The 17028-nt window shown below is 45.4% G+C and overlaps 1 protein-coding gene across 2 annotated transcripts in view; it reads right to left on the reverse strand.

Moving 5' to 3' along the window:
- Positions 1-1100: 1100 nt before the first annotated feature.
- FAM120C (family with sequence similarity 120 member C) overlaps positions 1101-17028 on the reverse strand; it is a 564585-nt gene continuing 548657 nt past the window's right edge. For both annotated transcript variants that reach the window (XM_069209344.1, XM_069209345.1), the window contains exon 16: positions 1101-8579. In XM_069209344.1, coding sequence (XP_069065445.1) covers positions 8316-8579 — 264 coding nt within the window. In that variant the 3' untranslated portion in view covers positions 1101-8315. The remainder of the gene's footprint in view (positions 8580-17028) is intronic.

The raw sequence follows: 17028 nt of genomic DNA on the forward strand, positions 1-17028 counted from the left end.
TAGGGCCTTCATGCTCTCTCTTTAACATTGCATTGCTATTGTATGGTACCGGAGACTCACATTTCAACAACGAGAAATGATTCAAGCATGTGAATTTATTAAAGTTCCAATACTGCAGTAATTCTTGAATCAATTCCGGATGGATATGCCATTTGTAGTTAACATGAAGACGACTACCGAGGCTGTTCAGGTGTTGAGAGAACCAGTCAAATGGGTGGCGACTACCCATGTTTCATGCTGGTGCGCCCAGGTCTGCAGCCTTAAAGCTTCCCGACAGAAAATGTGTGATTCCACTAATCTCCAGTTTTTTGGACTGGGTATATATAGCCCTTGCTACAATTTGATGGACTACCTGGCATAATGCTGTGACCAAACCCCCACCCAGGAATCCATAAAACAGGATGCCCACCCTTTCACAGGCCGCACACGCTCCTTCAGAAGCAACCTAAAGAACCTTTCCTAGAAGTGCAAGGAAGGAAGAGGAGAAGGAGGGAAGAGAAGAGAAGAAAAAGGTGGGTTCTGGAGGCATCTTCCCTTGGCCTGACCTACAAAGTGGTTTTGCAGCTGCTGCACGGTCTGGGAGGGCAGGAGCTGCCTTTACTGAAACCCCTCTGAAAAACCTTATGTCCGAAAATGATTAAAGTCCTTCTCCAGGGTTTGAAGTCCTAGTTTTGAGATGCTGTCGTCCTTCCCTCTTTAAAGTGTTAACGCTATATCTGACTTGTCTTAGAAGAAACGCTGGCCATCACACGACATGGCTGCTACACTGCAAGAAAAAACCTGTAGCTGGCAGCCAAGCCTAACAGCTTAGGGCCGTTGAAGACCCCATGGTTAGAACCACCGAATCAGCTATGTCCGGAACTTTCCAGACCATGCCAGACTACCTCCTTAAATACCCACCATATTGCCAGAACAAAGGCTGAATGAATATCTGGTACATATTTTTACTGTGTGGAGATAACATGTGGGAGGATAAAAACACTGGGTCACAAAGGCAGGCACACACACACTGAGGTTCTTGCAGGAAAGTTGCTACAAGCACCAACGCTCCACCAGTTACAACGGGTCAGCAGAACGAGAAAAAAAGAACACACGATTACTTTTTACTAAAAGAATAGACCTTTATTAAGCACTGTAAGTCTCTTGGCATTAACTGAACAGCAAACTTGTGTCCATCAAGAAACAAACCCAAAGCAATCCACTTCCCTTCACAAAAGTTTTCCCGAAGAATCAGCCATTCAAACTTACATTGATAATCTATGGAGCTGTTGTAAGGGAGCTGGGTATGGTGCAGGACAGTTCGGGTGGGGAAGAAGTGAATCTGATAAAGAGTTGGAACTTAAGGGGGATATTTCTGTGTGCAAGGGGAGCAGATAGAGGGAAGAGTAGCACATTTTGCACTCACTAAAACGGGTGTCATTAGCATAAGGGAACATATTACACAGAGGAGGAAACCAGGACACCATTCTCTAGTTTTTCATACACATGTACGGCATCATTTAATAGGTGTAACTAAAATAGTTGGGTATTCTTTCCAGTGAAATATTTAATCTAATCATATAAATTAAAAAGAAAAGACTGTTTAAAAAGAGCATGGATTAGTGATAAAATCTTCAGCTAAACTTGATCAAGCTCAGAAAGGGAGGAAGGCTTACAATAAAAGTTTAAATGTCTATATTTTTAACTGAAATGCAATTTTACTTGTTAAGTACTACCAACAAGGGAGACAGTTTCATAGTATGGGAGCAGTAGATACATCAAGGGGGAAGTGTTAGGCCTGGTTAACAGAGCCATGGTTTTATGTTACTATTTCATTTTTAAACACTGACAAACAAAAAACCCTTAGAAATTAATGACAATATTCAACAGCAAAGCCTTAAGCAACAATAGGTGGTGATGAATAGTTGCATAATGTTAGAAACATCCTCTAGATAGCACAAACTATCCAATGCGAGGAGGGAAATCCAGATACTGAGGAAAATGTAACAAAATAAAAGTGAAAAATACGTTTTTAGCAAATACACTCGTGACTGGGAACTACACGTCAGCGCTGCTGTGGAAAGTGAGTATTAACACTTGCATCACAGGAGGAGATTTTTCTGTTGCAAAAAACTAACAGTTAAGAATGGTGAGACTTCCTATATTATTCAGGCAGTAACGAAAATCACCAGCCTGTCTGACACCAACTAATTCCGAGTTATAGCCTCCTTCTTGAAGTGGGAGCTATCATTGATCCCTGGAGTGTGTGAACACCAGTTGGTGTTCGTCAAAAGTCAGATACCCTATACTGAATTACCTAAAACCTAACAAAAAATGACCAATTACATTTTATAATCATGTTTCACAATACATATGGGATTACTATCAGCATAGCAAGTGTGGGCCATCTCACAAAGGGCCCACAGTGGTTTAAAGAGAGGTAAGGAGGAGATCAGCAGGAGGGAAAAGAGCGCCAACAGAACAGCATATGTTCATTGGTAAGATTAGAATGCCTGCTAATCACAACAGAACATAAATGGTTAAATATTAATGAAAACATTCGTGCAACGGTAAAAATGTGGCTCTAGGACATGAGAAGATTTTTCCTAACTGTTCTTAGCAGTATCTGCTCACGAAATACCAGAGTTTATTGGCTACATTACATAAAATACTAACTCACCATCTGTGAGTCAGAGGAGTTTAGAGGGACTTTTCATCCATCATGGGGAGGGATGCAGACAGGGCCTACAGCAGCCCCGCCTGCAAGTGTCATAACATCAGAATATATGTGGACAGAGAAGCGAAGGTAGTCTTGCAGCCCTCACTGATGCCCCTAGAGCATCTTTGTAGACTAACAGACGGTCGCTTCGCACCACCATATATGAGGGATTTAAAAGTGGGTATGGTGCTTGGAAGCACTCCCAATCTAAAAGTTCAGCAATGCTACTGAGGATGCCGGCTGCATCTGCATTCACCAGTAGTAAATAAAGTTCTGTTAAAAGTTTGAAATCAGGAGAATATCATGAATGCTTCTTCAATTCAATGCAGCCATAAAAGGCTAAAGCTGGGATTGGCTGAATCCCGAACAAAGTACCTCCCACAGATTTTCAGTATCTCCAGAACATAAAAAAGAAATACCCTAATCATGATGAAAACCTTAAAGATTTCATCAAACTTATCATAATTATGTATGTTAAAAAGTCACTTAAATGCCCCCAAAAGTTGTTCTTGTACAAAAAAGCTCTCCCTGAACTTTTGAAACGAGAGCCCTAGCTCGCCATTCCCCATTAGCAGTCTTGGAAATGGCAGTACACCTTCTGCAGTGTGATCTGCATGAACCACAGAGAATCTCAAGGTCAGGCTCAAATATTAGGAAACAACTTTTGTAAGCTGGCAGCTGCCAGTTTTTCTGATGCATGTGTGCATGGTATCTATTTTGGAAGCAAGTGCAAACGAGGTGGGTTTACAAGAGGAGTTTCACTAGAGACCTAACCTCCTCAACCCCTGCAGTAATGATGTTTCCCAATATGTGCATGCAGGTAAGCAAAATGTTGACGATCCTTTGACCTTGTGGAGCCCTGAGCAGCTAAAAGGCGATGCCAAGTAGCGTACTGAAAGAGCAGCACAGCTTCTACGATGCTTCCAACAGGAGCAGTAGTCATAAAGTAGGCTTGGAGACCTGCTCTGTACAGTTCCAGCTGCCAATGCTGAGGTCACAGCATCTCCCTTCACAGGGAAACTGAATATTTAGAATTGTGGGCGTCAGAGCAAGTAAAGGAGACACAGATGAAATAGGTCTTACATGGTCAAAGATGACGCGCGGCCTAAAGCAAGTGTATCTCTACGTCACAGCGATTACCTTTGCAAGGGCACTCACTGAGTCGGATTGGTGACATCTCGTTACACAAGTCCCTGGTTGCAGTCCACATGAACCAACTAGGTACACTCTAGTGGCCATCTGATGCCCCTGGGGTTTACGTTAGTACCGAGAAAGGGAGCCGTATGTTCTGCCCTATGAATAATCAGTACGTATATGTAGATTCTCAGTTTGCAGCATAGTTGTGCTAGTGAAGTCAGAGGTGTTGTGTTCACTTTCACCCATCTCTGCTTCTCCCCCTCCTCTAACGATGCCTAATCCATGGTCATGCAGGAGGCTTTGGGCCTTGCAGAGAGACGTGTGACGCGATGGGACAGAAGGCTGCAGGGAAGCCTGGGGGGGAGAATACGGCGCTCACTGGCTGCTCGAGCTCAAGGAAGTAGGCATACATGAAGAATGCAGACTTCTCTGGTAACCACGAAGATCACTAGGATCACAGGTGAGCACAGCTAAGGGATTCACATTCATCAGGTCGTACAAGCCTTATCACAGCCCTTCTGACACAGCAAGACTCTAGAGATAGCACATCGGGCAAAAACCAACACGGTGCACTAGTGGACACAACACGGAAGTACAGATCAGTGAATATGAAAGATAAAGCACACCTTGTAAGGATTAAACCACTTGGGTAATCACAAATGAAGGCAAAGTGGGAGTCTTCGTTTTACTGCAGACCACGCAACAACTGCAAACAGACTTCCCTCCACGGAAACACAACAGTGCATCCTACAGTGAAATAGATGACGACAGAGACCGCATGTCTCCCAATACACGCAAGAAGCTAGGATGATGGGTCTCTGAGGAGAAAATATCTAGGAATACCGAGTCAAAACAAAGAGGCAGGTGTTATTTTTTAACTGAGGTCAAAGATAACATTCTCCCATTTCTAGACGGCAAGTGGAAACATTGCAAGAAGTGACTGAAGCGAGGTTCATTAAGACAGTGTGTTTTAGGCCATCACTTTGTTGTTGGGTGGCTCCGTCTGTGACCAGTAGCTGCAGGTTCAAAGACAAGGTAATGAAGAGACTAGACTGGGTCAGCTTCAAGGCATATTACAGGGAGAAGACCCTCTGGGCTGGACACAACTCCTCAAGGATAAAAACTCCTGGGTGACAGAGAAGAGGGATGACTCAATGTAAAACTCTTTTCTTTGTAAGTCCCGCTAGAAGAAGAAAGCTCCTTGAGTATGGACACACGTCGTCTGGCTGGGCCTTTGTCACAAGCACTGCAACAGCTCGGCTGTAGACAGTGGCTTTGCCAGCCTCCTCTCAGATACACAGAGGGCACTGCGAGAAGCCCCAGAAGAACAAAGCAGCTTTACAAAGGATTTCATTTTCCTGAAATAAATGAGACTTGAACACACACGTAAAGGAGTCCCTCAATCTCGTGCAGAAATTTACAAGAACTCTCGTTGGCAGAAGATATCTCCTAGTACAAACTGGGATGTATCATCGTTTTTGTAATGCCAAGACGAGTCATTGGGGTGTGGTTGCCAATGAAGAGTTGTCTTGCTTTGAACACTGCACTCCCCAAGGAACCACGGGAATCAAAGAGTGAGCTCTAGTACTAGCTTAATGCCCTCCATGTAGGCCACGCATCAATGATTAGGAAGAGCACTGAAAACTCCCCTAACACTCTCTGGCCTCCTGGCATTGCAAAGGAATCTCAGTCTCCGATGGAGTCCTAACATAATATTGTTTATTAAACAGTATTTGTGAACTAAGTAAAGTCCCTAGCATGCAGGCAAATAGTCTTAATTCGCTGTTTCTCTCACGGGGTGTGGAGTCATCGAGGTACAAAACAACAATGTTGTGCTATTTTTGTGATGCTTTACTGGCAACCTTCCCAAGCACCTCCTTCGGTCTACCCAACCAGCTTAAGGTTTCAATCCTGCTGTGCCTGCTGGAGGGGCAGACTGCTTGGTGATGTTTCCAGGCCTGCTGGAGGGGCAGACTGCTTGGTGCTTTCCAGGCCTGCTGGCGGGACATACTCCTTGGTGGTTTCCAGGGCTGCTGGAGGGACAGACTCCATGGTTTCCAGGGCTGCTGGAGGGACAGACTCCATGGTTTCCAGGGCTGCTGGAGGGACAGACTCCTTGGTGGTTTCCAGGGCTGCTGGAAGGGCCGACAGCTTGGTGATGTTTCCAGGCCTGCTGTGCCTGCTAGAGGGACAAACTGCTTGGTGCTTTCCAGGCCTGCTGTGCCTGCTGGAGGGACAGACTTCTTGGTGCTTTCCAGGCATGCTGTGCCTGCTGGAAGGACAAACTTCCTGGTGGTTTCCATGGCTGCTGGAAGGGCCGACTGCTTGGTGATGTTTCCAGGCCTCCTGTGTCTGCTGGAGGGGCAGACTGCTTGATGATGTTTCCAGGCCTGCTGTGCCTGCTGGAGGGGCATGCTGCTTGGTGATGTTTCCAGGCCTCCTGTGTCTGCTGGAGGGGCATGCTGCTTGGTGATGTTTCCAGGCCTCCTGTGTCTGCTGGAGGGGCAGACTGCTTGGTGATGTTTCCAGGCCTGCTGTGCCTGCTGGAGGGGCATGCTGCTTGGTGATGTTTCCAGGCCTCCTGTATCTGCTGGAGGGGCATGCTGCTTGGTGATGTTTCCAGGCCTCCTGTGTCTGCTGGAGGGGCAGACTGCTTGGTGATGTTTCCAGGCCTCCTGTGTCTGCTGGAGGGGCAGACTGCTTGGTGATGTTTCCAGGCCTGCTGGAGGTGCAGAGTGGTGGTTTCCAGGCCTGCTGGAGGGGCAGACTGCTTGGTGATGTTTCCAGGCCTCCTGTGCCTGCTGAAGGGCAGACTGTTGCGTGGTTTCCAAGTCTGCTGTGCTCCTTTAGCCTAGGTCGAGTAGACCAGCTGTATGTGCTTCTTTCTTGGGAAAGGAATGTGCAGACGATTTAGTCCAAGAACACTCGCCCTACTTCAGTGTGCCTGGGCGCACAACAAAATAGAAGATCCTTGTTACCTATGCATGATTGAGTGGTCACTGCTCCCACAGCAGAAAAGCAGCACCTTCATGAGGCCTTGCCCATGGGTTTGAGCATGGCTTTGGTATTACACTGCTCAGGAGCAGTCCTGAACACCGCACTGGGACAGGTGTAGTAAGATTCAACAGGTAGGATGAGTTACCGATGGATGACCTGGGACTGGCAGGGAGTGCCAGAGCCTTGTGCAGGGACTCCACACAAGGGTGAGTATGCGTGATGAAGCACTGCAGGACTATAAATATGCGGTGTTTGCTAAAACACCTAGAACTCAATACTTGGGAGCAGTCCGATTATCACTGCAAATCCCAATGCCATCATTGTTGGGGCAAATGGTGTGTCACCGATGAGGCAAATGAAAACCTGGATCGCTGGATCCTTTCCTTCCTGGATTCACTCTATGTTTGGCATCTGCTGGATGCCACTGCTCAACACCCGAACCTGAAGACATTTCCCAAGAAACGTCCTGCTCCCCTGGGACACGGATCGCTTCCTAGGTATATATTTATATATAAACATCTTTCTCTCTACATACATATATAAAGTTTGTGTGCGGCCGTGCATGTTTGCAGACACGCCCAGGAATATATATCATGTATATACACGCACATTCACTTTCTCATCCAATCAAGACTCTCTCCCTCTTTCACAACTCACCCATAACCCACTCACTGATGCCAACGTCGCGGTTTCTGTTCACTTCAACATCTGAGAAGTAGATTAGGTCAGTTATTCAGAGGCTCTGTCGTCCGTGCAGCGCCAATTGGCAGGAAAAATCTGCCAGCTACCTTGCAATCTCTGTAATGTCCTTGTACAAAGGTTCAGTTCATATATTTGTATGTATGCATACAGTAGAAAATAAACGGGGAAACGCTCTGACTGTGTACAGGTCTGATATGCAGACTAGAGGGCGCCCACAGCAAAGCTGTGTGCTTTGGAGGAAGCGTGCTGGTGCCACTCCATAGGAGCGTGTCAGCGTGGGCTACCCTTCGGCGCCCTCTCCAACAGCTCTTCACAGTATCCTAACATCACTACTGGGGGAGAAGCCAGGCAGACACTTCAGCTCGTCTTTCTACCCCAAGACCTCCCTAAATGCACAGGCAGGGAAGATGGACAAGAAAGCCACATGTGTGTCCCACCATCCTTTGACAACTCCCCGATCCTCGCTTCTACAGCTTATGTGCCATTACTTCCAAGTCTGGAAAAAGGTGACAAAGGCAGGTGGGACTGCACAAGAGAATAAATAACAATTGCACCCATATAAGAAAGGGATTCTTGCAGGCCTTCAAGGTTGTGCTAATTTCGTGTCCAGCTTCTCTCACCGGTTTTCTTTAGGTTAGTGGGAGCAGAGAGGGGCCTTCCTCAGGAGATAGCACCCGAATCCCTACAGAGCACCTGAAGCCCACCACCTTCGCCTCTCCCCCCGCCGAGTCTGTCCATCAGCTACTGTACAAGGTTTCAGCCCGCTTCTTGGTCCCCCGCTTTACTCCTCCTTCTGCAGGGGAGCCGCCAGCACTTTCTCCTCTCGGCAACAGTCACTATCCTCTCCAAGAGTGCTGAAGTGGGGTCCCCCAGGACTGGTATTATTGCACACATCATTGTCTCTGGCTAAGGCACACGGTGGCAGTGGGGCTGTCGGGCCACTCTCCTCCTCGCCCGCGGGGCCGCCGCCGCTCCCGTCGTTCCCATTGACTTGGAGGGGACTGCGGTTCAGTTCAGTTGGCTTCGCGGCTCCATCTGCTGAGCTCTGTGGGTGAAAAAGGGAAAGTTACTCACCAATGCAACTGCGGCCTTGAGTGCTTTCCTCCCTAAAACCATGCAAATGAAAAACCAAGAAGCGCTTCAGAAGACAAGCAAGCAGAGCCAGATCTATGTGTTCTATAAAGGTTGTTGGTTTTCCCCCAGTGGCGTTATTCACGCTATGTCACTCTGTGTTGTCATCTATTTTTCTATAAATTAAACCGGTCTCTCACACGAACGAGTAGACGAGCACCACTATAGTATCGGTGTTCCAATTTTCACATGTGTGATCCTACTCACTCAGAATTCTTTTCTCCATCCACAGATTTTAAATATGAACTGTTTTCCGCACTGGTTTCCGCGACACACAGTACTTGCCCACCACCTATCGTTTCTCGCTCATTTATTTCTCCTCCAATTGGAGAACAATATCTCCACCACAACAATTTTTCCTTCTTAGCACTTTTTATTTTCCAGTTTACTTCTCTTACCTTTACATACATATTTCTTTCTCAACTCTTACTTGAGGTTATTAATCTCCTGTTATCATCCATTACCGGATGCTCATTGTATTCTTCTGTGTCCACCAATTTGACCTACAGCCTTGAAAAAGTCCATATGACGAAACACGTGTCGGCTGTTCACAGACCATACTTTGTCTACAAGGAATAAAACCTTCATCAACCGTTACACAGTGTTTGGACTCTGAACTCTTTTCTCCACTTCAGAACTATTTCTCGGACTACTTGTGGTGTGCCCTGGCATTCTTTGACTATGTTTTATAAAGCACTCTGCACTGAGCTTCTCAACGTTGGTTAAAAACATAACACCACAATGACAAAAGGAAAGTAGCAGCACCTGGGATGGAGGCTAAAAGAGGTTCTTGATTAGTGAACCCGGTCTTCAATAACTTTCTAAAACTCATCAGACTGGGCTCATCACGCAGACTCTGGCCGCTGCAACGGGAAATGACAGCCACAGCGTAGAGATTTTGCTTTATAGACCCACAAGAAGAGATTGGTTGGAAAAACACAATGTTCAATTTGGAGCAGAGCATTCAAAATCAGAAGACAACAATGAAGCAGCCTTTTGGTGCAGAGCTGAAGACCCCACCTACGGATAGAAAGCCGTGGGAGAAGGTGCTCATGTTTTAAGAGCCCCACGACCACCATGCAGCAGCATTCTGCAGCAGCTAAAGATGGCTGATGTAGCCTGTTCTGAGTCAGGGCATTTATCACAGGTATGTGTAGATGTGTCAATCTATCTATGAACTCGCTCTTTTTTTCACCAGTTACCTTTCTCCGCAGACGTAGACTATATTTTAATGCAAGTTGCCAACAGGGCACAGAACAGGAGTTGTATGTCTGAGAACTGCCTCAAGGACAAAGTAGAAATGCCAGTTCTGTAAACTACCATGTCCCAACAATCTGACTCCTCAGACTTGTTACCTAAACTAATAATGTATTTTGTTTCTTGTGAAACCCAATTAAATGGAAGAAAAGATGCCTAAAATAGTTAAATGTATAGCTTAAACAAAAAAACAGCAACATTAGTACTAAAAGGAAAATGTTACTTACTGAGTAGACATATATGTGTAGATTCCCATGCTTTGCATAAGTCCGCCATCTACTGTTGGGCTCGGAGTGTTACAAACAGTTTTTCTTTGAAGGTTTTTGAGTCACGAGATCGAGTGACTCCTCCTCTCGGTGATACTGCATATGGGCATCGAGTCCTTTGTTACATTGTTTTCCCGCAGGCGGGTGAAGTACAGTGTGTGAAAGAAAATAAGTTACTTACCTGTAACTGTAGTTCTCCAGTATTGGAATCTTTCATAGATTCACATTCTTGAATCCTTCACCGTTGTCGAGATGGGAGCCCCCAGTACATCAAAACAGCTATACATACAGGCTACTGCAAAGAAAAAAGGCCTAAGGCCTTCACTTTAGTAGCCTATCCTCATCATTATGAGCAAAAGGTCCGAAACAAGGCCCAGCCAATCAAGCTTCCCCTACCTCTAGAACCCTCCTGAGAGGAGCTTCCTTCCCCCAGATTTTCTCAAGCACGAGTATAAGAATATCTGAAGAACAGAGGAGAAGGTGAGATTCCAAGGGGAGGAGGGTGGGTCGCATGTGAATCTATAAAAGATTTCAATACTGGAGAACTACAGTTACAGGTAAGTAACTTATTTTCTTACTCCAGTATTGGAACTTTCATAGATTCACATGCTTGAATCAGAATAGCAAGCAGTAATGAAGCACATTGTATAACATTAATCCATATGTATAGTTACTGATACATGTATACACAAATGTATATATGTATATATATATGGAAAATGGCATGAGACGCTGCAGATTCACATGCTGTGCATATCCCGCCATCTAGTGTTGGGCTCGGAGTGTTAAGAGTTGTTTTTCTTCGAAGAAGTCTTTTCGAGTCACGAGATCGAGGGACTCCTCCCATTTCGGCTCCATTGCGCTTGGGCGTCGACGCCATCTTAGATTGTTTTCCCCGCAGAGGGTGAGGTAGGAGTTGTGTATATAGTAATAGTAATAGTGCCCATGCAATGGAGTAAGTATGTAGGTACATAATGTGACTAAAAGTGTTATATTTACAAATTTACAAATGTACAAGTTTAATTTTAATCAACTTATAACGGCTACTTCTGAACGGCTACAGGCTCCCGGGGAGGCGGGTGGGCGCATGTGAATCTGCAGCGTCTCATGTCACAAACAGATGTACACTGGGTAAGTGACATTTTCCGTTCGATGGCATGTGTAGCTGCAGATACACATGCTGTGCATAGACTAGTAAGCAGTTATCTCCCCAAAAGCGGTGGTTTAGCCTGTAGGAGTTGAAGTTGTTTGAAATAATGTTCTTAGTACTGCTTGTCCTACTGTGGCTTGTTGTGTTAACACATCCAAGCAGTAATGTTTAGTGAATGTATGAGGCGTAGGCCATGTGGCTGCCTTACAGATTTCTGTCATTGGTATATTTCCTAGAAAGGCCATTGTGGCGCCTTTCTTTCTAGTGGAGTGTGCCTTTGGTGTAATAGGCAGTTCTCTTTTAGCTTTAACATAACAGGTTTGAATACATTTAACTATCCATCTGGCAATGCCTTGTTTGGATATTGGATTCCCTGTATGAGGTTTTTGGTAAGCTTCAAACAATTGTTTTGTTTTGCGAAACTGATTGGTTCTATCAATGTAGTACATTAGAGCTCTTTTTATGTCTAATGTATGTAACGTTTTTTCAGCTACAGAGAGTATGGTTGTGGAAAAAACACTGGGAGTTCCACAGTTTGGTTTAAGTGGAACGGTGATATAACTTTTGGCAAAAATTTGGGATTTGTGCGTAGAACCACTTTATGTTTGTGTATTTGTATAAAGGGTTCCTGTATGGTAAAGGCTTGTATTTCACTTACTCTTCTGAGAGACGTGATAGCTATTAGGAAGGCTACTTTCCAAGTTAAGTATTGCATTTAACAAGAGTGCATGGGTTCGAATGGTGGACCCATGAGTCGCGTTAATACAATATTGAGGTTCCACGAAGGAACTGGTGGTGTTCTTGGTGGAATGATCCATAAATGCTTTTATGACTAGGATTCTAAATAGTGAAGTTGAATGTGTAATTTGCAGATAAGCCGAAATTGCTGTGAGATGTATTTTAATGGATGAAAAAGCTAAGTTAGATTTTTGTAAGTGTAGTAAGTAGCTTACAATGTCTTTAGCGGACGCGTGTAATGGTTGAATTTGATTATTATGACAGTAATAAACAAATTGTTTCCATTTATTAGCGTAGCAATGTCTTGTAGTAGGTTTTCTAGCCTGTTTGATGACCTCCATACATTCTTGTGTAAGGTCTAGGTGTCCGAATTCTAAGACTTCAGGAGCCAGATCGCTAGATTGAGCGATGCTGGATTCGGGTGTCTGATCTGCTGTTTGTGTTGAGTTAACAGATCTGGTCTGTTTGGTAGTTTGATATGAGGCACTACTGACAGGTCTAGTAGTGTTGTGTACCAAGGTTGTCGTGCCCAAGTTGGTGCTATTAGTATTAGTTTGAGTTTGTTTTGACTCAATTTGTTTACTATGTACGGAAGGAGTGGGAGAGGGGGAAAAGCATAAGCAAATATCCCTGACCAACTCATCCATAACGCATTAACCTTGGAGTGAGGCTGTGGGTACCTGGATGCGAAGTTTTGGCATTTTGCGTTTTCTTTTGTTGCGAATAGGTCTATTTGCGGTGTTCCCCAGTTTTGGAAGTAGGTTTGTAGTATCTGTGGATGAATCTCCCATTCGTGGATCTGTTGGTGATCTCGACTGAGATTGTCGGCCAACTGGTTTTGAATTCCTGGGATGTATTGCGCTATTAGGCGAATGTGAATCGCCCAATGCCAAATCTTTTGTGCTAAGAGACACAGTTGTGATGAGTGTGTGCCTCCCTGTTTGTTTAAGTAATACATTGTTGTCATGTTGTCTGTTTTGACAAGAATGTGTTTGTGGGCTATTAGCGGTTGAAATGCTTTCAACGCTAGAAACACTGCTAGTAGTTCTAGCTGATTTATGTGAAGTTGTTTCTGCTGAGTGTCCCATTGTCCATGGATGCTGTGTTGGTTGAGGTGTGCTCCCCACCCTACCATGGAAGCATCTGTTGTGATCACGTATTGAGGCACTGGGTCCTGGAAAGGCCGCCCTTGATTTAAATTTACATGATTCCACCATTGTAGCGAGGTGTGTGTTTGGCGGTCTATCAACACTAGATCTTGGAGTTGACCATGTGCTTGTGTCCATTGTGTTGCTAGGCACTGTTGCAAGGGCCGCATGTGTAATCTTGCGTTTGGGACAATGGCTATGCATGAAGACATCATGCCTAGAAGTTTCATCACTAATTTTACCTGATACTTCTGGTTTGGGTGCATGCTTTGTATTACGTTTTGGAATGCTTGTACCCTTTGTGGACTTGGAGTGGCAATCCCTTTTTATGTGTTGATTGTTGCTCCTAAGTATTGTTGTATTTGACACGGCTGTAGGTGTGATTTTTGGTAGTTTAGTGAGAAACCCAGTTTGTGAAGGGTTTCTATGACGTATTTTGTGTGTTGAAAACACTGTTCTTGAGTGTTTGTTTTGATTCACCAATCGTCTAGATACGGGAATACGTGTATGTGCTGTCTTCTGATATGTGCTGCTACTACTGCAAGGCATTTTGTAAATACCCTTGGTGCGGTTGTTATCCCGAATGGTAACACGTTGAACTGGTAATGTACTCCTTTGATTACAAACCTTAAGTATTTCCTGTGTGAAGGATGTATGGGTATATGGAAGTACGCATCCTTGAGATCTAAAGTTGACATGTAGTCTTGTTGTTTGAGCAAGGGGATTACGTCTTGAAGTGTTACCATGTGAAAGTGATCTGATTTGATGTAAAGATTTAGTGTTCTGAGATCTAAGATGGGTCTCAGATTTTTGTCCTTTTTGGGTATTAGAAAATACAGGGAATAAACACCTGTTCCTTTCTGATGGTTGGGTACTAGTTCTATGCGTCTTTTTGTAACAACACTTGGACTTCTATTTGTAATAGATCTAAGTGCTGTTTGGACATGTTGTGTGTTCTTGGAGGCACATTTGGTGGTAATTGTAGGAATTCTATGCAGTAACCATGTTGGATAATGGCTAGGACCCACAAGTCTGTTGTTATTTCCTCCCAATTGTGGTAATAATATGTGAGTCTCCCCCCCACTGGTGATTTTTGTGTTGGGGATTTGTGACAGTGAAGTCACTGTTTATTTTGAGGGGTCTTTGGAACTTTCCCCTAGTTTTAGGGAACTGTCCGCCTCTGTATTGTCCCTGAAAGCTTCATCTTTGATACTGGCCCTGGTATGTGGGTCTGGTTTGTGAGGTTGAGGGTTCTGTGCTTTGGGCCCGAAACCCCCCTCTAAATTGTGTCTTCCTAAATATGCCTCTGCTCTGTGGGGAGTAGAGCGCGCCCATGGCCTTGGCCGTATCAGTGTCCTTCTTCAGCTTCTCTATAGCTGTGTCCACCTCCAGCCCAAACAACTGCTGTCCATTAAAAGGCATATTAAGCACAGCCTGTTGGATCTCTGGTTTAAATCCTGAGGTGCGTAGCCATGCGTGTCTCTGAATAGTGACCGCTGAATTCACAGTTCTTGCGGCTGTGTCCGCTGCATCCATTGCCGATCGTATCTGGTTGTTTGAGATACTTTGGCCCTCTTCCACCACTTGTTGTGCACGCTTTTGAAACTCCTTGGGCAGATGTTCTATAAAGTGCTGCATTTCATCCCAATGAGCTCTGTCATATCTTGACAATAAAGCTTGTGAATTGGCAATGTGCCATTGATTGGCCGCTTGTGCTGCAACTCTCTTTCCCGCAGCATCAAACTTTTGACTTTCTTTGTTGGGTGGTGGTGCATCTCCAGAGGTGTGTGAATTAGCCCTTTTAGGTGCTGCGCCCACTACTACTGAGTCAGGTGTCAGTTGTTGTGTGATGTACACGGGGTCTGTAGGGGAGGCTTGTACTTTTTCTCCACCCTAGGTGTGATTGCTCTGCCTTTGACGGGTTCTTGAAATACTTGTTTCGCGTGTTTCAGCATCCCTGGTAACATTGGGAGACTTTGGTACTGACTGTGTGTCGACGACAAAGTATTAAATAAAAGTCATCCTCAATGGGTTCAGCGTGCAGTGCCACATTGTGAAAAGCCGCTGCTCTGGACACCACCTGCGTGTAGGCAGTACTGTCTTCAGGTGGTGATGGTCTTGCTGGGTAGCAGTCTGGACAATTGTCTGATACAGGCGCATCATAGAGATCCCATGCATCTGGGTCATCCTGGCTCATCCCTGTGTGCGTTGGAGATTGCATCATAGGGGGTGTTGCAATTGGTGACAGTTGTGGTGAGTGGTGTGGTGATGGTTGTGGGGAAGAGTGAGGTGGAGTTACTGCTTTTGCCACTTTTGCTTGTGGTTGTTTTTCTTTGTCTTGGGAAGCAAGTTTCCTTTTCATCCTTATAGGAGGGAGAGTTCTTATTTTCCCTGTATCCTTTTGAATATGGAGCCTTCTTTGTGTATAATCTGGCTCCCCTGCTTCTAGCTCTAGTCCAAATGTATGGCCTTGCAGTTGTGCTGAAAGGCCTTGTTCTTCGGAGTAGGAGCTTGTTTTCGGCTCCGAAGCTGGATGTTTCGGTACCAAAACTTTTTCTACAGTCTTTTTTTGGCTCCGAAGCCACTTTTTTCGGTTTCGGTGTTCTGATCTCTCGGTGCCGACTTATCTCGGTGCTGGTATCTCGATGTCGAGTTTGGTCGGAACCAGGGTCTCGGTGTCGAGTATGTTCTGTGCCGGTATCTCGACCGGAGTCGGATGACTTCGACACGTGTGTGTCCTTTTTCGGTGACGATGGACGGTCAACGATTTTATGGGTTAAGCCATGGCCTGCTGGCGGTGGCGTCCCCTGGGCCTTCATGATTTTGGCGTGAGTTTTGGCCGGGGCTGTTTTACTCATGGTTTTCGGCATCTGCTCTGTTTCGGGCTCGTCCGAGTCCGAGTCAGCAATGGAGAAAGTCTCTTCTTCCTCGATGTCGTGGTGTCCTGACGGCGCCGACGCCATTTGAAGCCTTCGTGCTCTCCGGTCCCGTAGCGTTTTCTTCGACCGAAATGCCCGGCAGGCCTTGCAAGTATCCTCTTTGTGTTCGGGGGACAAACACAAATTACAGACAAGATGTTGATCTGTGTATGGATACTTGTTATGGCATTCGGGGCAGAAGCGGAATGGGGTCCATTCCATGGGCCTTGAAGACGCACGCGGTCGGGCCGACCAGGCCCCGTCGGGGGGTAGAAGCCCCGAAGGGCTACCGGAGCTCTTCTTTAATTCGGTGTCGATCTGCGTTAATTAACCCGATACCGAACGCAAACAATTCCGTCAAATTTTCCGAGATTCTAACTAATTTTCCAAACCCAAACACAGAGCGAAAAAGAACACGTCCGAACCCGATGGCGGAAAAAAATCAATCTAAGATGGAGTCGATGCCCATGCGCAATGGAGCCGAAAGGGAAGGAGTCCCCCGATCTCGTGACTCAAAAGACTTCTTCGAAGAAAACAACTTGTAACACTCCGAGTCCAACACTAGATGGCGGAATGTGCAAAGCATGTGTATCTGCAGCTACACATGCCATCGAACATATAAATATCTACATATGTACAAGTATTGTTTAATGTAAACAATTACAGGCTTCCAGGGAGCTGGGAGGGTGCATGTGAATCTGCAACGGAACATGCCACGAACAGATGTATACTGGGTAAGTGACATTTTCCATTCAATGGCATGTGTAGCTGCAGATACACATGGTGTGCATAGACTACAAAGCAGTTAGTCCTCCCATAAAAGCGGTGGTCAGCCTGTAGGAGTTGAGGTTGTTTGAAATAATGTTCTTAGTACAGCTTGACCTAC

Source organism: Pleurodeles waltl, chromosome 10 (genome assembly GCF_031143425.1).
Source record: "Pleurodeles waltl isolate 20211129_DDA chromosome 10, aPleWal1.hap1.20221129, whole genome shotgun sequence".
Taxonomy (NCBI): domain Eukaryota; kingdom Metazoa; phylum Chordata; class Amphibia; order Caudata; family Salamandridae; genus Pleurodeles; species Pleurodeles waltl.